Below are 24,443 nucleotides of genomic sequence, written 5' to 3'. Positions count from 1 at the left end.
CACTAACGTTTGCAATTTAAAATCACACCCTTTTGATCGAAAATCCGACACTTTATTTTTTCTTCCAGAATATATTTAAATAAAACAAGGAAAACATATTTAGAAAACACTAAGATTTTGTTTTGACTTCAATGTTAATATTATTTGTAGTTAAACACAAAACTACATAATGGGTTATGTGTGGTCTCTCAACCATGGGCATCGAAAACACAGCGTGTTGGGATTGAAAAACTTCTTATGTCAAGTTTGTATAAACACGACATTTATGCCTCTTTCTGGAATACCATTTTCTTAAAGAATATATTGACGAACTATATTCACATTCTTCAGATGATGTGATAAGAAATGTTAAAACTAGGGGAAATAGCTCATGCTTAACAAAAGAGTGACAAATTTTAACCATTAACTTTTACTTATTAATTATACTTTTTACTTTATTCCAGAATAAATTTCAAATATGTAAATGTAAATTTCAAATAATATTTCATTTTTTATAAGATTATAACCTTTTGCAAAATGTCTTTTTATATTTTTGGTGGCTTTATTATAAATATCCTACGCTAAAACTATCAAAAAAGTTTGGATTCTATCACAGATATTAATAACACTTTACATATTTTACTTGTGTAATTAAAGTGTACTGGTATTTGAACAACACCTTAAAGCAGATATAAGCACTATTACATCTACAAATGCATTTTTGCTTGGCAAACTTTTCGAAATATTTATTTTATAAACATGATTAGATGACCCAATTTATGTTTTACTTATTTTATCAGTTTAGTGTAAGAAATTACATTACTGTTAAAAAGTAAATTGAAAGTAATACAACACTTCAATCCAGTATTTTTTGAATTATGGTTTAAAAAACTACATCATGCAGCCTCCAACATATTTTCTTTAAATCTTTTCTGACAACTAGCAAAGCAATATTTTCAGAAAGAGAATTTTTTTTAATGCAATAAAGAGAACTATACAACATTGTTTATGTTTAAGAATCTTTTCAAGTAGTAAATGCAATGAAAATAAGGTACATCGCCGTGGCTAATTATTTAATATTTCTATTAATTCAGGACCTCAGGGTGAAAAAGTAAGAACCTAAGCTTTAAATGAAGTTTAAAACCCGATACATGTTTATTTATTGTTTAATTGGATTTTAGTAGCAATATATTATGTATAAATTATAATATGGTCTATCTGTTCAAAATATAACTCGGTAGCTTCAAAGTAGGAGTCACAAAATGTCGCTGAACACGCTATGAGTGAATCTTGTATTCGGTTAAGAGTTGCCGCATAGGCGACAGTGTTTCTGCCAGGCTATTTTTTTCTCTTTCGATAAACAGCTCTTTTTACCTCGTCCTTAAAAGTTCCCAACATGGCTGTTTAGCTCATGTGTTGCACAACATACATTTCATATTGATATAGATGTTCATTCAAAATATAGGAGAATCTAGAGATAGAAATTACAACCATTTTGAAACTTCATCCTGTTTATGTCATCACCACGCCCGATCATGCTCTATAGAACGCCCGTCTTCACAACAATCATGCAGGGCAGTTTCCATCGCAAAATTATCCAAAGCACAACATTTCTTCCTACATATTCTCCATATATTCTCCATTTTCCTCGTACTCCAGATGAAATATGGAGAATATGTAGGAAGAAATGTTGTGCTTTGGATAATTTTGCGATGGAAACTGCCCTGCATGATTGTTGTGAAGACGGGCGTTCTCCATATTTCATCTGGAGTACGAGGAAAATGGTTTTCCTGAACCCATTTCGATAGCTCGGTAGCACAGAAATCCATAAACTCTGTGTTTGACGATTAGACCGGTATATATTCGTATAGAAAAGCATGACTATCTGTTTCATTCTCCAGTTTTGTGATACATGCGACTGTTCAACGGGGATGTTGTGAAGTTAGCTTGAATACACATGGTTTGTTCCGCTGTTCCAAACGGGAATCCCTTTTGCTTAAGTTGTGTTATCTTGTCTGAGGCACGTGCTCAGTATTGGTAATGATCTTTATGTTCAAGACTTCTTATCTGTTGCAAAACTTTGTATTTTGCTTACCATGGCTTGGGTATGACTTGTTGCACTTCTTTCTTAGGATAGTCTTGGCGGCCCAAGTTGATTCATATACCTTTGTTGCCCAATGTAATTAAGAACAAGGAATATCCCAGTTTTGTAATTTGTAAATCCCTATCTGAATAAATCTTTACGGTCTTTATATATGAAGCTTCCGTGTTAAAAAAGAGTGTTAGGTACTTTTTACCACAGTTATCAATTTTCATTTACATCACACTATCTACAAACATCAAACAATTTTAAAATGTAGTTCTGTTACATATTTATATGCAAAAACGGCTCGTTTGGGTTGAGAAAATATTTTACATAGAAGAGCGAACAACGTTTCGACCTTCTTCGGTCATCGTCAGGTTCACAAAGAAAGAGGTAACTGACCGGAAGCTGACCACATGTTTGAAAGGGGTTGTGTAACTGTGTGTCGAAATGTAGAGGGCGGTATTAGATGTTTGAATATATAATTTTATTTATTTTATTATATTAATATAGGTATAAAGGCGTTCCTTTATATTGGTTTATTTTGGGTTTAAGTTGTTGTATAAGTAAGGCTTCTTTAATTTTGCGTTTGTTTATGTTTGTTTCTTTATTTAGTATTTGAGTGTTTTCTATGGTTATGTTGTGTTTATTTGACTTGCAGTGTTCGAAAACGTGTGAAGGTGACTTTTTATGTTCTTTGAATCTGGTTTCCATTTTTCTACTTGTTTCTCCAATATAGAAGTCGTGGCAGTTATCACATTGTATTTTATAAATAATGTTGGTGTGGTGTTTGTCAGTGTAGTTTTACATAGTATAGACCTCAGTTTTGTGCCTGGTTTTGAATAAATTTGGTATTAACTGGAATGTCATATTTTGTTACTAATTTTTGCCAAATGTTGGTTATTTGTTTGCTGATGTCAGGAATATATGGTATACAGCAGTATATGGTTTCGTGGTTTTTTTGATTCGTGAGCTGTATTTGGTGGTTGATTTTGCTTTTTGTCTAGGTGTGTGCGTATAATGTTTTCTACGGTTTGTGGAGGAAACTTATTGATGTTGATGAAGTATTGTTTTATTTTGTCTAATTCATCGTTAATTTTATCTGGTGAGCATAGTTTTATGGCTGTGTTTATTTGGTTTCTTAGTATGTTGAGTTTTTGTTTTGTTTCATGTGCTGAGTCCCAAGGAATATATAGTCCAATATGGGTGATTTTTCGGTGGATTTCTGTTTTGAATTGTGTGTCGGTTCTGGTAATTTTGAGGTTAAGAAATGATATTTGATTGCTTTCTTCCTGTTCACATGTGAAGTTAATGTTGGGATGTATAGAGTTAATGTGATTGAAAAAATTAAGTATGTGTTCTGTAGATTTGAATCCCGCAACCGTGTCATCTACATATCTGTACCAGTATAGTGGTGGATGTAATGCTGTGTTAATTGCTTGTGTTTCAACTTGTGTCAACTCGTAAAACTGTGTCATACGTTGAATGCTCATATATCTTTCATACTCTGTAAACTATTATAAATACCATCACATTACTGTACTGTTTGTTGTAGATGTAGTTATATTAAATAAAGTTAAGTTAGATTTATCGATCTAACAAATAATACCTGAAATAAAGAGTAACTTAAATGGAGTGCGTGAAAATGATAGAATAAGGAACATTCAACTACCTCAAATGTTTCGCGGGTAGTTAAGGAATTATATTTTTCTGAGAAAGCATTTCAATCAAGTATCGTTAAAGTAACACTTGTTCTTGAAAGTATGAAAGAATAACACTCAAGGTACGTTTAACATGAACAGCCATGTGTTTAAACTATTCAACTTTAGAATATATACTGCTTTCTATGTTATTTTTATAACACATTTGTTCAATATACAGAAAGGGAAGAAAAGCATTTCCATGATTTATTACACTGTATAGATTAAATATGTTGAAGATATTTTTATCATTATTTCATAATTTATTATTGACACGCTTACACGTGAATATCTGCTACTTCTTGATACTGCAATATTTTAAAACTATTTCTCCGCCATCTCCTATGCTTGAATTAAATATTTTACTTTCATTTAATGATAACGTAGTTTAATATCTGTAATTCAGAAAAATTCAGGAGTGGCATGCCTTACTAAATAAGGTGCTCGACTCGCAATTACATATTGTCCCACTACGAATTTATATAGACTGTGGTTGCCTCTTAACTACTTGTTATGCATATTCAATATTGTTTTAACACACCGTACTTAACCTTCAATATATATAAAATGGTTTAAAAAGAACTTCACTCTATAAATATGCGAAGAAACAAACTTTTACAGATTGTGTTTCTGTTTTTATTATTGTTTTATTATGATAAATGATTGTCTGTTTTAGTTACCATTTACTTTTTATTTGTCAAAAATTCACATTTTACTTTAAAATAAAAATAATAGAAATATCAGGATAATTGTTTGCGCTTTTATTATAATTTTATGACATTTTACTTTATTTTATGTCATTGAAATGATATTATGTTATTTTAACATTATAGGGATTACGCTGGTGAAAAAGTGATACTTTTTATATTATTTGATATCTTAGCAAGTCCCACCTTTCCTTAAACTAGTAACATAATCACTTCCAATACATATATATTTGCCCAAAATATTTCGATCTTTTATTGAAAAATGAAAAAGAACAACGTGTTCATACTGGTTTAAACAAACAAAACAGAACACAAAACCTAAACCGCCATCAGCTCTGCGCATCCTCAATGATTTAACTGTTTAAAAAGAAATCAACAAATATTACAATTCATATATCATGTGGTTCGAGATTACTGCATGAACCACAAGGATATGACAGTTTGTGGAGAAATAGAAAAATTATTGTTAATTGATAGAGTTCTTTAGAAATTAAAATATTTTTGGTAATCTTATAGAGTTATAAAAGTCTGAACATATTGAATCACTAGAACATACTTCATTTATTACATAAAAACGTATATTATTTTTTCGAATCTCATGAGTTTACAGCATTTTAAAAGTCTTGTAATTAAATGTGAAATATGAGGAAACTATCAGGTCAGAAACTCCTAAAGTTTAAGCACAGCTTCTGGTTACAAAATAACAATTTTTGTAACATATATTTGTGAAAATACGCCTAAAATATAAAGATCAATCAACTATTTCTTAATTTAAATTTTTATAAAAAAATATTTACACAAGACACGGCCAAATGATAATAAAATTCAGAAATATAAGTAAAGTGTTTGCATTAAGCTTTATTTGTAGAAAAAATTGCTCCCTGATATTTGAAGCGTATATTCGGCTTTGTTTTTCATTTGTGATTTTGTTGTTCATAGTGATCTAATAAATAGAAGCATATATAAAGCAACATGCAAATTCTTTCTCACAGTGCTAAAAAGTTATGATACTCCACTCAAAACTACATTATAGGAAAACATTCTTTTTTCAAAATGTAATGTTTATTAGAAATACGAGTAAAATATAAAATTTTTACATTGTATTTTACAACTGGTATATCAGCAATAACATAGTAATAGTTTTTAAAAAAATATTTACATGCTCAGTATATCGTGTAGATAATAAATAAATCATAAATATTTGACACTACAGTTATGACACACGCAGGCATCTGCAATAAAATTTCCATTAAATCATTAAGATGTATATATTTACTTTTAATACCAATAAAATACACATACACTTGGGAATAAATGATGAAAAAGTGTTATTTATTTAGTATAGTTCTATATTACAATCATGTATAAAAGGGTTTGTTGTTCACCTCATATTATTAAAACTCATATAGAAACAAAATATATATCCCAGTTTTGCAACATATAATATCAAATAATTAATCATCCTAATAGACAGAAGTAATCAAGTATATTGAAATGGAATTGAAAAATTATTAAGATATGTACAGCTTTTTACAAAAATCTGATGATACCGAAACTTTCATAAAAATAAGCATAATCCGTATAAGAAATCCAAACTAGCAGTGTTAGTCGAAATAGCTAATAACAAATACTTTAAGTCTGTGGATGTCTGTAATCCAGCTTTTCTTCATACTAAAATACTAGTCTGTTTTTACGCAGTAGTAATAATAATCACAGAATAAATTGTCTGAAAGTTAAATTTTTTTTTAGTTATATACTAATCTGATGCTTCTAAAACTAATTTAAATGGCACTATAGTAATTACAGCAATGAGTGATGGCACGTTTCATAACAATTTCATTAACATGATATTACTAATTCAAGCCTGTTTAAGATTGTATAACGAATTACTAACGAAACAAATATATTATCACAGGTTGCTTGTGTCACCTACAGAACGGGTTTTCCCAAATGAAAATCTTTTATTGTAATTCAGTTCTTCAGTAAATATTACAGCTTTTGTTCGGAACTCATTTTACAAATCCCTTCCACAACGGTAAAGTTATCACAAAGGCCTTTTAATCAAATCACTGTAGAAGATAACAGCTGGTTAATCCTTGTTTTGTTTTCCTTCGAATTCGACTGTTTTGCTTTTTACTCTCTCACTCATTTCACCTTCGGCAAGTGGCGTTTCATGTGCAAAGCTAAATGATCTGACCGTGCAAATGATCGCTCACATACTTTACACTTGAAAGGCTTTGCACCCGTGTGTTTTCTATAATGGCGAGTAAGCTCATCAGAACGTGCGAAACGCCATTGGCACTCGGACCATTGACACTTGTAAGGTTTCTCTCCTGAAAATGATAAAAAAGTAAAGATTAGCATTGCTGTAATAGCTAGTTAAATTTTAAAAAAGGGTAAAACTCCATGTAGTCTCTTTACTCATCGTAGTGCTATTAATATTTAGCGGAGTATTGTAAATTCAGTATGGTATATTAGGTTGTCCAGAAATAAATGTCGGTATTCTCACGATGATAGTAAGAAGCTGAATATTAAGTAACTTATCGTTAGTTGGTTGGTTTAATCCAACGTTTGTCACTTACAAGGTGTCTTAATTGTCTGCTGTTTCAATTCTACTTAGAGTAAGATTCGCAAACCCCAAGGCAGCATGGACAAGAAGGACTTTCATCTGATTTTCCTCTACGACTTCAAACTTGGACGAAAAGCTACCAAAACTACACGGAACATCAACCAGGCATTCGGCCATGGATCTTTTACTGAACGTACAGTTCCAAAGGTTTCAACATAGAGATGAAAGTCTTGAAGACTACCAAAGGTCGTGAAAGGAAGCCATTCTTAGATGAAAACACATTAAGAGAAGCAGTTGAGATAGACCCTAACACGAGAGCTTATAGAAAAGCTTGGCATAAGCAAATGAAGCACTGTCAACCACCTGATTGCGATTGGAAAGGAGAAAAAGTTCGATAAGTGGGTTCCGCATGACCTGACTGAAGATCAACAAAATCGGCGTCAATAGACCTGTCAAAGATGATGCTCCAAAAATTGAAGGAATTTGGAATCGAAGTTCTACCTCATCCACCTTATTCTCCAGATCTTACCCCCTTCATTTTTTCAAGCACTTTAACAACTTTTTAAACAATAAACGCTTTCAAAACCAGGCAGCTACAGAAGAAGCTTTCAGAGAATTCATTGACCATAGAAACTCTGATTTCTACAGCAGGAACATAAACAGCATCGTTACACGTTGGCAAAAGTGTGCTGAAGCAAATGGTGCTACTTTGATTAAAGCATGCTTTACAGAGTTGTTAGGTTCATACTTTTCTAAACTTCGCAGTTCAAAAACGACATTTATTTCTGGACGACCAAATATATAACTTAATGCAAAAAGCGTCATAAGGTAATAAGTTCTATATGCTAGAATGTATATATAAGTAACCTTGCTTTACATTTCATATTTTTATAAAGCTTTGAAACATATCATCTGCTTTGTCGACACTGTCAACATTTTAAAAACAGAAATTTTGAAAATAACACCGTCTATTTGTAAGTTTCAGCAAATTGTCTACTAAATGAAAAGTTTCCATGAAATTAACGAAGTTTAGTTTATAAATATTTCAAAGTGTACTAATTCATCTTCAGATAATTGTGCATAAGAATTACTTATGTCAATCCATTTATGTCTTGTATTATTAACTAAATTATTTTAGAGTGTCCAATGCATCTTACTTTTCTAGGTTATTAATCATAATTATATATAGAAACATACAAAACAAACCGAAAATATAAATTTTACTGATAAGGAATGTTTTATTTCGTTTTGTGTTTTGTTTTCAATGGTATCTACGATTAACAGTAAGTATACAAGCAATGACTTATAAGCATAAGAAAAAGTTTTAGTGATGGTAGAACATATTACAGGCTTAGATAGAATTTTGACATAGCATAATGTTCTTCCTTACTCATGTATTAACGACTGTTAGACTATATAAAGAAGATCACCAAAATGACCGATTTTGCAACATTTGTTGATATTTTCTATCTGTGGTAAGGACCTATTTATTCGTCAATTTTAGTAATGAAGAGTGAACACGGAAATATTTTACGGGTAACCTAAACGCTTACTCCAAATTGGCTTGTCAACCACCTGTTGAGAGATAAATGAATGTGTACTCCCCGTCGAGTTCACTTTTTACAAAATCGACTTTTGGCACGTACTTTTTCAGTAACAATAGCGTTACCTCAAACTAAGTAACGAAGATAGAAAACCCACCATAAATTCAGTATGCGTTACACAATGTCGATGTCCTTACCTCAACTGTCAGATGAGAGTCTTAGGGTCCACAACCTAATCTGACGTCTTAAATTAGTTCAACTACAAATTTCGATTTATGGGTATGTATGTAAATTAACTCTAATATATGTTCTGTTGGAACAGAGTAACTAATCTAAGTAAATCAAATAACGAGGTTTCCAATAAATTGGTCAGTAATAAGTCACAGATCACACAATGTTCGCCATACCAATACGCCAGGCTTGCTATAACAATAGAACAAAAAGCACATACTCACAGATTCAACCGTAAATGCAAAGTTTAATAAGCTAAAAAAATTAAATTTAGTAAATATATTGTACGAGCGTGGAAATCTAATGTTTGCATTTTTCGAAATCGAACCCGGTACTTCCCATACAAGGAGCGATCGCTCTACTGTGTACTGTAAATCAGACGCATCTCAAGTAGACAGGCTATCTGGTTCTCATGTTCCCCTCTCACAAACAAAGTCGTGGAACGATCGCTAGCTCAGCATCATATTCTTATTTATTATTTTGCATGTGTGTGTAAGCCAATTTTTGTACTTCTTGTAGACGAACACAAAATCTTTCACATGTGAGTGTTATCCATTTGATTTTCTCTAACTACTTCTAGCAAGGTACTTATTAGCAAGTCATATGAGGTGAGTAGAAATTCACTCAAACCCCAGGTAATCAGTGAAGAAAAAAGCAAACCGAGATTTTTCAAACACATTATCCGAAGAGCTAAAATGTTTATTTTTACTTGAATTAAATACTTGTTTTCAGCCGAGGTGGCACAGTGGTATGTGTGTGAACTTATACTGTTAGAAACCGGGTTTCATGGTGGGGAGAGCACAGATAGCCTTTTATGTAGCTTTGTGCTTAATAATAAATAAAAACTTATTTGCAAAAAAACGAACTTTCCTGAATGGCCAAATAATAAGTCAAATGAAAACCAAAAGAGATAGTCACATAAATAACTGGACACATACTAACTAGTTGTTTGTTAATCACTGACAGTATCGTTTGTCTCAAAAATTGTTCACTTACCTGTATGTATTCGTTGATGAGCTTTAAGGTGAGAGCTTTTGGTATACACTTTAGTACAACCTACAAAAGTATTTATAAGGTTTGCTTATTATAAACCATAAGTAGAATCATTAAAAAATAAAAACAAAGTTAACACTTGGTGAAGTATTTTCATTCAAAATTAATGGTGTAGCTACCCACCACAAAATTATAAACACACAAAAAACACTTGAAAAGATCGGTAATGTTAACGGAAAATCTTCAAAAATCAACAGTCACCCCAATAAATAGTCTTCACTAGGGTATTAATATCGCCCCCCTCCATAGTTCAGTGGTCAGTCTACGGATTTACAACACTAAAAATCAGGGGTTCGATTCTACTCGATAGTGGGCTCAGCAGAGAGCCCGATGTGGCTTTGCTATTAGAAAACACGCACGCTGTTAAAAATATTTTATTACGGAATGATTGCTAAAAAACATAAAGGAAAAACAACAAATTTACTGAGATGTTTATAATAAGTTTGGTTAGAGTATCCTGTGTAATGTTACTGATATGTTGAAGATAGTAAAACTTCTTCATTGTATGTACTCACAAAGGTAACTTACGTTTATAAAAATGTAAGTACAATTATCTAAATAGTTTACATAGTATTTAGATAAATACTGCTTATTATTACTTTCATTACGATTTAAATCAGGTACATGTTTATTATATTACACAGTATGGTGAATACAAGAAACTGTTCTCGGTGGAGTAAAAATAAATTATAAATGCTGGAAATAATTCGTTACAGCGATGTACCTGAGAATGATCAAAATATCGTAATTGTTTAAATACAACTTCTTCCCGAAACCCTAATGTAAAATTGTAGCTCATAAGAACAGCTTATATTTCTACTCCATTACAGTTATAACAACTTGCAGATCATCACGGCTTTGAAAATATTTAAGTCACTGTTTCAGGGTGGCTAACTAGTTAACGTCTATGATTTTTCATTGCTAACTTAAGTTAGTCCAAGTCCCAACTAATATCTAGGGGTCTTTAACTACTGTTTAGGAGCATTTTTAGTAAAATTCATATTATTTACTTCAGATATTTTAAACAATTATTAATAAACGAGTACCTCTTTCCAGAAATTTTCAAGCGCCAGAGCCAGAAAAGTAGTAATGCAACATTTTGTTCTAATTGTTGTTATTTTGGAGAAAAATAAACATTTTAGATTTTGATTATAATGGGATAGTACTAATAAACACAAACAAACATAGCATTGAAATAACCTAAACTACCTAAACTATTATACATGCATAGTTTGCAAAAAGTAAAATTATCCGTAATGCAGCTGATAGAAAAATGGGGCAATTTGGTATTAACTTGTTTGAAAGGGGAGAAATTAACCAATGAGAGAGATCAAATCTGAAATGATAAATATCATATGCTTCAAATAATTTAACAAATAATTCTGTAAAATAGTTTAAACCAAGCGTTTATTCTGTAAACCAATAAGACAATTTTTTTTATCTCCATAAGAGATAAATTTGTCATTTTAATCACCAAAAGCAATGCTAGCCGTGACAACAAATAATAATTTAAAAGCATGGATATGACTTTGATGACATCTTCATACGATTACGCCGTCTCTCCTAATTAAACAAAACGAGTAAAGCATCTTACGAATAAAATAATATCAGACAAAAAGTTCTGATTTGTTTACAGATCCTAAAACGTACAAGAACTCAACGTAACTTCTCACAATATACTGAAATTCACTAACCATTTTACATTTATTATAATAAAAATTCCTCCAGCGTAATGAGATTATAGGTACTTGCCATTTCTCTATGGCAAGCTTTGAAAAAAAAATCATTCCAAAGTGTGTGTGTATTTTCTTATAGCAAAGTCACATCGGGCTATCTGCTGAGTCCGCCGAGGGGAATCGAGCCCCTGATTTTAGAGTTGTAACTCCGTATACTTACCGCTGTACCAGCAGGGGGACCATTTCAAAGCACAGTGGATATCACTAATTTTAAATTCTTAAAATAAAATATGAGCATATCCACAATTTATTTGTATGCTATTGATAACCAATAAGGTATTTAATATACTAGCTAGCTTAAATCTCTATCAAGCCTACGCAAGTGTTTTATGGGTTCAGGTTAAAATTCGAGAAAATTAAGTTGCGTGAAAATGCTACAAAACTCTGAATTTACCTGGATAATCACAATGGTGAATCCTTCTTTTTTCAAGCTCTGGATTGTTTCTCCTGTTGGCCTTCACTTGATGGCCTTCATGAAGCAGCAAAGATCTAGAAGATGAAGCATTATGCTGACAAGAGCTTGGATACGGGGGAGGTGGAGTCCGTCGGCTCTGCAAAGACAGAGTCTCCATTGAAGGACTACCTGGTTCGGAGTTAGGTGGTGTGGGTGGTGTGTACACGTGGGACATGGTGAAATGAAGACCCATAGAAGTGAATTTGTAAGGTTGTATACTGTTGCAAGATGTCTGAGATAACCTATGGTGCATGTTCGAGTTTTGGAATGGACCAGTAGTCCCTGATGTGGCTGAATAGTTCCCGGTTGATGTTACTTGAGGCATTAAGTCAGATAAAGAAGAAGGCTTCTCCTGCTTTATGGCAGTTAAAAGGGGGTCGTGACAATTACGATCTAATGAAGTATCGTTGGAGTACGGACATGAAGGCAGGGAATCGGTTTCTGTCTTGATTTGAGGAAAGTTCATGTTGTCAGGGTCAAACTTGTAGAAGTGAGCAATGTCTTCCCATAATTTATTATTTTGGGTTGGCACAGGTGCTGGTTTCACAAAGACATCGTCATTATGTTTGTCATATATTAAATTTATCGCATTTATAATGGAGTTTTCTTGTGAAGCAGTGCAGTGTTGGTGTTGGCGAGGGTCATGGGGCTGATTAAAGATTGCAGGAGCAACATGGACATCGTTCATGTTGAAGGCCTTTTCGTATGAGGAATTAAGGGCACCAAATGAAGTACAACCGATGACGTTATTCAGAGTGGCTGTCCACTGATCTCCGTGTTCTTCGAAAAACTCGTCTACTTGTGAGGCACTCACCCTACGGGGCTTTTGCACAGCCAATTCCTCCACGTGCTGTTTACCGAGATAAGCGTCAAGCTCAGCGCCAACCTATCAAACAAAAAAAAAGCTCTTAACAAAACTTTTGTGGGATAACCTTCACTAGGTCACAATTATGAAATTGTTTAGTATGAAGACTATGTAATAATTAAAAACACAAAATGTAATGAAATAAGTCGTCGATAAAAGTCAAGTACTTATAACTGTCACGCATACATACTATATTTGACTGTTATATAACAGTTTTGTGCATTCACTTGATACAGTGCACATTTCGGAAAGTTTCACATTATTTACTGGAATTTCAAAACACAGATGTACGTATTAATATCATGTAATTAAAGTTTTATTATTACAGGTTATAAATCATTGCAGCTCCAACAATTCAATATGTTTATTTTCTTCGTTAAAACGGAGTGTTAGATAATTTCAGAAGAAAAAAAAAGGAGTTGAATTTAAAGGTATTTACATAACTTGTATATTTATTTATTCAAAAATAACATATTCACAGTTTTCCATGAGTAAAAAAAAAAAAAATAGCACTGGAAATATCTCATAGTTTTTTTTGGTTTTTATTTTATTTTTAAACCACCGTGACGCCATGCTTCTGTATTTTCTACTTCATTTTCAGTATGTCTGTCTGCAAGATTAACTTCATGTTTTTTTTTCTCAGTCAATTTGTCTCTGTCTGTTTCCTCCTCTTTTTTGTTTTCTTTTTTCGTCGTGCACTCTGTGGCTCCTCTTCGATGACTTTGGCTGGTTGAAAAACACCATCACAAACAGATGGTCATTTATATTTTGTTATCATAGAGCTTGTGAAATAAACCTTACTGATTTCATTTCTTCGGATCTATACTTAGCCGCACAATGAAAACTGTATAATGATATCTGAGATGCCAGCCAAATTGATTGAGTAGGTGTTAGTTTTCAGTAGCAGGCCGTTTTCAGATGCAATCATTATCCAGTTTGCATAAAATAGGTTGATTGGCCAATTTCTCACCACGTACATTCAAGTATTTATGTGTGTGTATTTCAACTTCGAACGAAATATCACAGTTACACAGACAATGTCTTCTTCTATTGCTGACTGTAGATTCTTTCATGAAGAGGAAGGAAGATAACACAGGAAGTTCCGGTGTGGAAATGTAACCTCCCGCTCGAAGCATAACTGATACTTAGACTAAATTTATGCTGGAAAATACAATAGAATTTTGATAGATAACCGTCAGCAACGTTAAAGTGTGGTGTTTTAAGAATATCGTTTATGTGAAACGTTCTAATATAACGTAGTACCAGCTTTTACAAAAAAAAAATAATTAATGATCGAAAAACAAAAGTACTCCATTATCGATAAAATCTGCAAATTTTGTTGAGTAAATCATTGATAATTACAAATGACTGTTTTTACTTGATGTGATTCGATATGTTTTCACGATGAGGTTCAGAACTTAAAACACTACACTGATCTGAATTTTTTACGTAAATATCAAGGACACGTAGCAGATTTTTTGCAAGCATTGCATCTTCGAATATATTTTTAACGTTTTAGAATTTCTCAGTTCACAACTTGTTGCCACAAAACTTGAAATACACTTTTCAAACATAATTAAAAGTTATCTTGCAGGCTTCAGTGGTTGGAACTTCTGTAAAGAGGGATATAACATCGAAACTGGCCACTAAGGCTTTATGATTAAGTTGATTTAGATTAGACTTGAAATTAAAAGAGTCTTTGATGAATGAGCTGGCTGATGTTACATATTTGGAGAATGCCCATGCTATGTATTTACCAAGATTGTAATTAAACGATTCATATGTGGACATTATTGGTCGTAATGGACAATCTGGTTTATGAGGTTTGGGGATGCCGTATATTTGCGGTGTGCGTGAGTCGGTTTTACGTAGGTAGGAATAAATTGTTTGTGAAATTGTGTTGGCTTTTTTCATGCTACTACATTGGCCTTAATGGCCAGTTTCGATGTTATATCCCTCTTTACAGAAGTTCCAACCACTGAAGCCTGCAAGATAGCCATAGAACTCTATATCCGAGACCCTAACCCAACTATAATTAAAAGTTACTCCAACCTAGGATATATGGATTTATAAAAGCTAAACATTATCTAAACTTATAGCAATGTTTGGTTTGTTTTTCACCAGATTTCAAAGTCCATAAGTCCATTGTATAGGTTCTTAAGGGAAAGATGAGTTGAAAAACGTCAACATATTCTGTTCATCGTGGGACTAACAACATTCACAACCGTTCGCTTTACGTAGAAAATGACAATTATTTACTAAAAGACTGTCATTAAGAGAGTTAAATAATACATTATTTCGTGAGACTGAACAATTAACAATTTATTTTAATTACTTCAAAATATTTTATTAATATTAATATAAAACAATACGGGTTTTTCTGAGGTTGTTAACATTTTCTGTTGTGTTTTTTTTTCCTTATTAGTAAATTAATTATTGCAGACTTTGAATATCCGATTCAACATATGAAACTTTATGCTGTTAGTATTCTTTGTATCTAAAGAACCTAGTGTATTTATACATAAAAAGTGTTTATAAAATGATCATTGTCAATTAAATGGTCACTAATTTTGTAGGCAAAAAGAATGTTTTAACAAAAATACGCATCACCATTCACAATTTTAAACAAGAAAATATTTCCGAAATAAGATATAATAAAATTATAGGGTTTTCTTCTTATTAAGAAAATACTTTTGAATGTTAATAAAACGATTTATTATTATTCATTTAAATTTCTCTAGGTTAATGATTTACTTATCTTCTCATTAAAATATGACTTTACTAACATTACGAGCACAACGTGATATTTCTTTTCTATGATATATCTATAAAAATTTTCCCGCTGGCGAAGTGATTAATTTGAGAGCTTAAAAGACTAAAAATCTGTCTTCGATATTTGCGATGAACAGAACCAATGTGTAATTTTATGCTTAACAATAAAGGTGATATATAACACGCAGTTGTTACAGTTTTAGAATACCAGAGAAAGTAAGTTGAATGTTTCTGTTTTGTTTACTTATATAATTGTACTTAAAATCCTCAATGTCAAATATGTACAACTATGGTAAATTTGAAATCTTAATACTAACAGTAACTTCTTAGCGTGGGCTTTCTTAATGATGTAATAAGATAGTATAATTGTAATGCTTAAAACAAGAGTACTAAATTTCACATTTCCGGTGTTTTCTGTGTGTCTTTATAGCTTTGGTATTGCAAATGTTTATTATAATTATTTTTAATATCATGGGACGTAGCATGCCCTAGTTTAATATTAGGGCACGCGGCTTAGATTCTGCGAGTTGCGGGATCGAACTCCGTCGCCAAAATTGTTTGGTCTTTCAGCCATAGGGTCCTTATAATGTGATGGCCAATTTCAACATTAGATGGTAAAAAGTGACTCAGAAGATGGCGTTAGGTGGTTCTGACCAGCTGCTTTCCATTTTGACTTTAATATGTCATTTCAAAATTAGGGACGACTAATGTAGACCGATCTTGAATATCTTCGGGAGGAAATTAACAAACAAAACCAATTAAAATCCTTCTCACAAGAATCATTTAAAAAAGTCACTTGTCCTGGAAAATGTAAACGTATGTAACACACGCGTAAATCTACTATAACCTCATTACGAACTATTAGTTAATGCTATGTATTATGTATGAGTCACACACCAAACATGTTTGCCTTTTCAGCCGTGGAGGCGTTATAATGTCACGGTAAATTCCACTATTTGTTAGTAAAAGAATAGCCCAAGAGTTGGCATGGGTGGTGATGACTAACTGCCTTCCCTCTAGTCTTACACTGCTAAATTAAGGACGGCTAGCGCAGATAGCCCTCGTGTAGCTAAGCTTGAAATTCAAACCAAACGTATTTGCCGTTGGAAATACTGTGTGTGACAGATTTCACTAAATCTTACAACTATTAAACTTCTCCCTTCGAATTAATTACTCTTACTAGGATAAATGTTCATATACTTCTCTAAGTTGCTTATTCATAAAATGCAGTATTATGACTACTTTTTACGCTGAAAGTAAACACCGGATTGGTTCCTAATCAGTAGATATGTAGCCGAGCAATCTAGTCCCAGAACTACTAAGTGTAACATCAGGTGCTCAACAAACCGAACTAAGTAACAGCTAGTACAAATAATATGCGTCCGAAGAACACAAAATTAATGATAAATCATTATTATATATATATGTGTGTGTGTATTTCGTTTACTCCATAAATAGTTATTTCTCAACCACATAAATCTTCAGCAGCTTGCTGTGTATAGACCTTTGTTTTTTGTCAGTAGGTGTGGCTTTACCCTGTGATCGTTAAATCAATTTTTTGAACCGGCATAGCCATTACTAACCCCTTTAAGTTTACTAAAAACTTTATTAAACTGTTTTTGAAAATAGTGTTCTTAACTTCAAAAGTTATTCTATTTCTTAAACATTATTACAATATATTTTACATTTTTAACTTTGTTTTTCACAACGTACTTCTTTTTCTAAACAAACAAAAAATGTTCTATAGGTCCTTTGTTTTTAACCGCACACACATGACAATAAACGCTTTGATTATTTTAATATCGACACACAAACTAAATTATATATCACGGATATGAAAAGTGTATAACGCAATGAATGTGGAATAACAATTCTACTTACTGTTGTAATTAATACCATCTTTCGATCAGCGTAGGTTATGTACTTAGAGCGAAACTAGAAATGAGTCTGACAGTCAGTATAACTGTTAAAGTATACTTAGCTTATATTCCTACTTATAAAAATTGTAAGCCCGGCATGGCCAGATGGCTAAAACACTCGACTCGTAATCCGAATGTCGCGGTTTCGAATCCCCGTCACACCAAACATGCTCGCCCTTTCAGGCGTGGAAGCGTTATAATTTTACGGTCAATCCCACTATTTGTTGGTAAAAGAATAGCCCAAGAGTTGGCGTGGGTGGTGATAACTAACTGCCTTCCCTCTAATCTTACACTGCTAAATTAGGGACGGCTAGTACAGATAGCCCTCGTGTAGCTTTGCGCTAAATTCAAAACAAACAAACAAAATAAAATTATAATAAATTGTTTCCTTAGTTGGGTATCCTCGCTGTTATATACATTTTCGTTCTTAGCCTTTATTGCAAATTCTTTTGCAATAGTTATATTATTTACCTGTGTTGTTTTCATTGACGTGACTTGAAATATGATAAAAAATGATGATACATGATATAAGAAGAAAGGGTGAGTGTCTACCAGAATATTACAGACAGACAAAAAGAAAGAATAACATGGAATGGTTCATTCTTTTCTGTCGGGAAAAGAAGGTCGAGTTTAGATAGGATCTTCTACAGGTGGTCCATGTAAACGTTGCCGTGATTGTCACGACAAGTCTAAGATGGATGTACCAAGAAGAAACGTGTAGTCAAAGCTTACGAAAAGCACACGTGGGACATAAACGAGACACGTATCTCACGGAAATACGCGGGAACCGAGAAACACGATAACTCTGTTTTGTAGTTCCGTCTTCAATCTCTGCTCCTCTATCTATCAAAGTGAGTAACTCGTTCTTCCCACCCTTTCTACTGTATACATCATGTAAAAGCCATTTAACGCCATCTTTCTTTGGGTAGTCGCTTAATCGTTCTAATAAAGAGAAAAACGGATTCTCAGATCTAAAAAAAGTAACGTTTCGATTAAAACAAATCATTGAGACGATTGCTAGTAATTAGTCCGAGGCATAGTTCTGATGTTTTATCTAATAAAGTATCGTAGCTTTGTATCTTATCTTTCTCTTTCTTTTTACTGCACTTCATATAACTGCTCGTCAACACCGTATAAAGATGTAAACAGACGTTGAAATGAAAACGCGGAATGGTTTTGGTAACAGTAGATCATACATATAAATACTAGCAATAAACTCTAGAAAATAGTTTTCTCAAACGCATTTCATTACAAATATTATCAGCATTGGAGCATTATCTGCGTAAAAGAAAAAAAACAAAAAAACCTTCAACTTGTTGCTGTACTTATTAAAATATCTGAATTTATATGTTCCAGAAATAAAAGCCTGAAAATATTATAGTTTTCTTCAATGGCAAAAATACATTTGTGTTAATACTGTAAACAAATACACTCATTAATGGTGTAGTCCTAATGAAACCAGTAATAAATTAGGGGAGACCAAGAATATAATTGAAATCGCCGAATATATAACGTAAGGAAACAGTAGCACAATAAAGAACAATTTGGTAATTCCTGTTTCAACATCAAGACTTCGAAAAAGAACTAAGGTTGATAAAATACCTGGAAAAGGAAGAACCAGCGTGAAACAGTAGTTTGGCATTTCAGTTGAGAGAAATTTACTTATAAGCTTTAAAGAGAGGACTACGTTTTATTCATGAAATATACAACTCTAACTATCATTAACTGTCAGTAACAATTAATAGGCAAAGGCAGTAGCTCAAAGTCTATACATATATATATCAAAATGAAACATTAGAATTATTACTGTGTCTCGATAAAGTAAAAAAGGAATGGGAGGCTAAACACATTACATCTTTTGTCAACGTTGTTTGTTACGAACTATTAGTTAATGCTATGTGTTACGTATTAGTCACACACCAAACATGTTCGCCTTTTCAGCCGTGGAGGCGTTATAATGTACGGTCAATCCCACTATTTGTTGGTAAAAGAATAGCCCAAGAGTTGGCATGGGTGGTGATGACTAGTGGGTGGTGATCCAGTTTTATTTTAGTAAGGAATACACGTAGGGTTTTAAGTTTCACTTTTTAGAATCTAAAAGTAGTATATTTTATGTGCACTTTCGTGCCCAAACTTCTGAGTTCTAACCTAAAATTATTATATTTAAAAATTACAATTTTTCATTTTTAAAATCAACTGTCTAAAAAATAGATTACCAAGCCTTTCCGATTTATGACTGTTTTAACATACAAACAATTATAAATCTTAAAACTTTTACAAACCTAAGTATTCAAGGTAATAAGGATTCCGTTGCTTTGTGACTGAGATACGCAAACTTTAATGATACTGTGTGATACTATCTGAAATAAAACTATCTATAATCAAATATTATTCACTTACATTTAAATTGCTCAGACTTTATAATTGCTTTATGTGTTTTGTAAGCAATAATTTTTTCTATGTAGAAAAAGTTCATTTGTTTTAAGAATAATTTAAAATACTAATTACCATTTTTAAATTTCTCTTTAACATAAAAAAATATCTGATTCATTTGCCTAAGAAAATATACGTACACATATTGATGCCGGACTAAACCGGCATCAAAGATGAAATTACAATATCACGATGTATTTAAGCTATACAATGAGAATGTGGATCATGTTACCCTAACTAGATTATTGACTAAGATACAGCCAAAGGCAACTGTATATATTGTGAGTAATATTTTTATTGTGATATTCAAAATTGATTATGTTTAATAAAGTGAAAAAAACTGCAATGTAAAGTTCAAAATTAGCAACAACTGACTTTCAGCTACATGACAAAAATAGCAATTTTTTGTGATAAAATCCCTCGTTTTAGCATTTATAATGGGACTATTCAATCTAATAATCAAAGAAGTTCCAGATAACGAAACTCTTCTACTGTAGTAAGAGTTAATCCCACGTTCGAATATTATAACTGAACAAAGTACAATATGGTATAAAGCTATTCAATGTATTTCACATATATCTCAAGTGAGATATAGTGCAGGGAAATAGTTCTGCGCATATTTCTCCATACTAAAACCATACCTTGACAACAGTACCTGATATTAGTTTGTGTTTAAAGTTAATCCGTGGTAAATATTTACTTAAACTAAGTTTTCAAAAATCATGGGTGAGTTAGCGATAAGCTCGTGGTATCTTAGACCTAAGATAACTGATATTTCCTATGGTTGTGATGGGGTTTTTTTCCCTTTTGCTTGTTACTTATCCATTTTACAGGCCAGTTGTTCAATGGAGACAATATCAAGTTTGTCACGGCTTCAAATCTTCACCATATTTGTTTGAGTACAAGTGTTAAATATATTTTCACGTATTGTATGACTTATGTGACCGAAGGCAAATGACAAGAAGATATTTAGGAGAATAAAATGCATGCATTTCAAACTGTATTCTGTGTATTTTTAAGAGATTGTTCCGGTGGAGTATTCGTGATGAGTACACTGGAATGGACAGCAACTGTCTGTTGTCAAGAAAAAAAAAATCATAAGTGTAAAGTATGGCATTTCGGAAGCTTTCCTTTTTCTGCAGACGAAAAACTGCAGACATGCGAAACGTCGTCGTCCTATACACTTATGTTTTTTTGTTTTTCTCTACATTAGGCAGTTGCCCTTTATACCAGTACACTCATCGTGTATTCTTTTATCTTGAAGAATGCAGCTACTCGAAATTCATAGCAGCATTTACCGTGTGCCAGAAATCGGTCAGCAATCTGTATTCGTCATAATCACACACGAGTGTCATTAAGAAAACTAATATTTTCTTACACATACTGTGCTGTTTATAAGTTTAGAAACCGCGTTGAATTGGTGGCATCCTTATTATAAGATTTGAGTATACGATTTGGCAAAGCTTATAGCAAGAGAGGGGACACGTGGCTTGGTTTTATCACATTTTAACAATAACTCAAATACATATATTCTTATTCCTAATCTGTCATAATATAAATACTAGACAAAAACTTTGAGACCAAACATACATGTGACAGGTGTAATTATACACAAACAAAATTAATATGTACACATACATGTATGTATTAAATTTGTTAGCGTATAACATTACGATTTTTCTTTGCGCGTATATCACTACTTTCCCCATAGAACAAAACTTTTTTGTCAAATGTTGACTATTTGGCCTCAGCAAATAGAACATTTTTTGCAAGCTCTCTTCCTGTATTATGCATAATGTTAAAAAGCACTATCGATTTAGATAAAAACTATTCCACTTACAACTAAGTGTCACAAGAATATTTACTGGATTGTTGACTAACACTTGTTTTATTCCCAACTATTACTTAATGTTCAATTTGTTATCAATACTTGAACTCACTTATTACTCGGATATTGTCTTTTTCTCTGCAATGAAGTCATCTACAACAATAAATAAGACATTTGAATAAGCAGAGAAAGAAATTTACAAATATTTTTAGCTTAGTACTTGCTAAACTTGTATAGATACCTGAATTACATTATAGCTCTTGTTAATTTTACATTGGCCTGACATAACTTGGTGGTAACGGATCTCAATTCGCAATTTGCATGTTGCGGGTTCGAATCCCGACGCCGAACACACTTATTCTTGCAGCTATAGGGGCGATATACTGTGACCATCAACTTACACTTTCGTTGAAGAGTTCCCCAAACATTGGCCGTGGGTGGTATTGACAAGCTAGCAGCCTTCCCTCTAGTCTATCATTTCTAAATTAGGATGGCAAACGTAAACAGCCATCTAACAGCTTTGCACAAATTCAACAAATACATAATTTCACATTTTATAACTTAAAGTTTAGTTTACTTGGTACAGTAAGTTTGTGAAATTACAATGTTAAAATTGCGGGATCGATTCCCAGCAGCGGACGGAACAATAGATATTACCTTGTGTAGATCTGTGCTATTCAACAAGAGCACACTTACTGTGTGTCATTCCTCGTCTAACATTATTTATGAAAAATAAATTAAAATTCTTGTCATAATATTAAAATGCACACACATAGAAGACAAGGAAACAGCAAATTAATCGTATAATTTTCCGCTTACTTGCAAAATTGTTACACTGGTAAGAGACATATATTTCATCACTATATAATCGTTTGTAACCGGTTTCAGACATCCCGAGTCATCGTAGTTCGGGTTCCGGTAAGAGTTGTGTGTCATAACCAGTGCATGGGACGAAGAAGCTGCAAAAATGTCAATAAAATGGTTTGACTTAAATGCCAATGTATGAGTCATGCATCCGCCCCTTTCAAGAAAACTAATGGTTATTAGTTTTGGCCCTTAGGCGATCTTGCAATAGATTGACATAGATTTGACCAGACGGACGTGACGATCAAGTTGTTAGGCCTTAACTACTAACTACTATATCTACTTGTTTTTCTTAGCTATTCTATTTACCAAATAAACATTATGCAATCGCTTATTAAAACGCGGAAAATAAAATAATATATTTCTTTAATTCGTACCTTACTCATGCGTTAAGAAAAAAACATAAACCAAATTCCACAGGAATTTTTTTACACGAATAACAAGTTAACACCAGCACAGAAACCCTAACCCATCAAGAAACTTTTCCCTTAACTTTGATTCCTATAAATTTATTTTCTTTTGTTTCTACAGCATTATCTTTCTCTATGTGTATACAATAGTTTACTAACATAGCAAAAAATATATAAAGAATACCAACACATACACACACTTGAAAAATTTAGCATACCAGGTGCTAAGTTCGGATTTCTATTTTGTATTCCAAACACAACTTCAAACCATTTTTTCATTCTACGTTGTTTATGTAAATCTACAGAGTAAAATGTACGAGATATAATTTTAGCAATTTCTTCCTTCACGATAGTGACATCTTGTAACAAGAACCAGTATATAAATTTGCAGGAAACTAATCTTGAGATCACTATTTTCCTATTCAGCATTTCATTTTTAGACAACCACTTTTACTCTGAATCTTTTTACATGTTATGGAAAAACGTTCGTCCCCTTTCATTTGTTTCCCACATGAGAATTTCTGCCTTTGATAATTCAGCTTAAACGCCTTCCCAACCACATGTTAATTAATAAGATCAGTATGTATGTGAAATTTTGTCCTGCATATTTACTAATTGGGGATCTTATTTTCATATATTTATATTTCACCCAATACAAAGCCAATCTTACTTGGCTTATCAAAACTAAGGACTGCTTAAAAGCAAAGACCAATTTTATTATCAGGGTACTTCTACATGGCTGCAGTGAATCAGGTTAAACTCGATTAATCTAACCCTAAAATACATATGTGCTGTAAAACCTGAAATACATACATATGTGTATATAAAAACGAGAGATAGATATTTGCTAATATTTACAAATGTTGCTTAAAACTGTAATACTACGTATAAATATATATTTATATATATATAATACACCATGTGTTATACAAATATTTTTCTATCTTAATACTATTGTACTATCTTTAAAGAAATTAGCTTACTGGTTTTTTCCAATCTAAGGATGATCCTTCTATTCTTTTTATTTTTAGTGGTAGAACGCAGTCCGGAACTATCTGATCGTCTTCAAGCACTTGATTTGTTCCCATTAACAAAAATACACTTCTATCCATAGTCCGTACTCAATACAAAGTGAGTTTTTATAGAGCTCACGGACAATCAACGCTTCAGAGACACTGTCTATGCTATCGCCCACCACGTTAACTTGTATTAGAATAGGCTGATTAAAGGCATAGCGTGTACCGCTATTTCGGAAATTCTGTGAGCGCGCAAATGTTCACTTTTTAAACTCTTGAA

The 24,443-nt window shown here is 32.5% G+C and overlaps 1 protein-coding gene across 2 annotated transcripts; it reads right to left on the bottom strand.

Annotated features, from left to right (window-relative positions):
- Positions 1-5,780: 5,780 nt before the first annotated feature.
- On the bottom strand, positions 5,781-24,369 carry LOC143253207 (uncharacterized). Of its 2 annotated transcripts, none has more exons than XM_076506672.1 (4): positions 24,131-24,369; positions 11,997-12,942; positions 9,810-9,869; positions 5,781-6,802 (listed from the first exon to the last, which is right to left on the bottom strand). In XM_076506672.1, exons 1-4 carry the CDS (start codon positions 24,257-24,259, stop codon positions 6,615-6,617), a joined length of 1,323 nt encoding a protein of 440 aa, XP_076362787.1. In that variant the 5' UTR covers positions 24,260-24,369; the 3' UTR covers positions 5,781-6,614. The 2 variants fall into 2 exon arrangements, with proteins under 2 accessions (XP_076362787.1, XP_076362786.1); XM_076506671.1 differs by lacking the exon at positions 24,131-24,369 and adding an exon at positions 22,693-23,636.
- Between the last annotated feature and the right edge of the window lie 74 nt (positions 24,370-24,443).

This window comes from Tachypleus tridentatus, chromosome 6 (genome assembly GCF_004210375.1).
Source record: "Tachypleus tridentatus isolate NWPU-2018 chromosome 6, ASM421037v1, whole genome shotgun sequence".
Lineage (NCBI taxonomy): Eukaryota > Metazoa > Arthropoda > Merostomata > Xiphosura > Limulidae > Tachypleus > Tachypleus tridentatus.
This window is presented reverse-complemented; position numbering and strand designations above follow the sequence as displayed.

What these genes read in the sequence shown, in the direction of transcription:
- LOC143253207 (XM_076506671.1), bottom strand. Translation starts at nt 22,884, where the DNA reads ATGACTCATACATTGGCATTTAAGTCAAACCATTTTATTGACATTTTT. An exon ending in CCAGTGTAACAATTTTGCAA is followed by an intron (nt 12,943 to 22,692) that starts GTAAGCGGAAAA and finishes TTTGTTTGATAG; the next exon opens with GTTGGCGCTGAGCTTGACGC. An exon ending in TCACCATTGTGATTATCCAG is followed by an intron (nt 9,870 to 11,996) that starts GTAAATTCAGAG and finishes ATACTTTTGTAG; the next exon opens with GTTGTACTAAAGTGTATACC.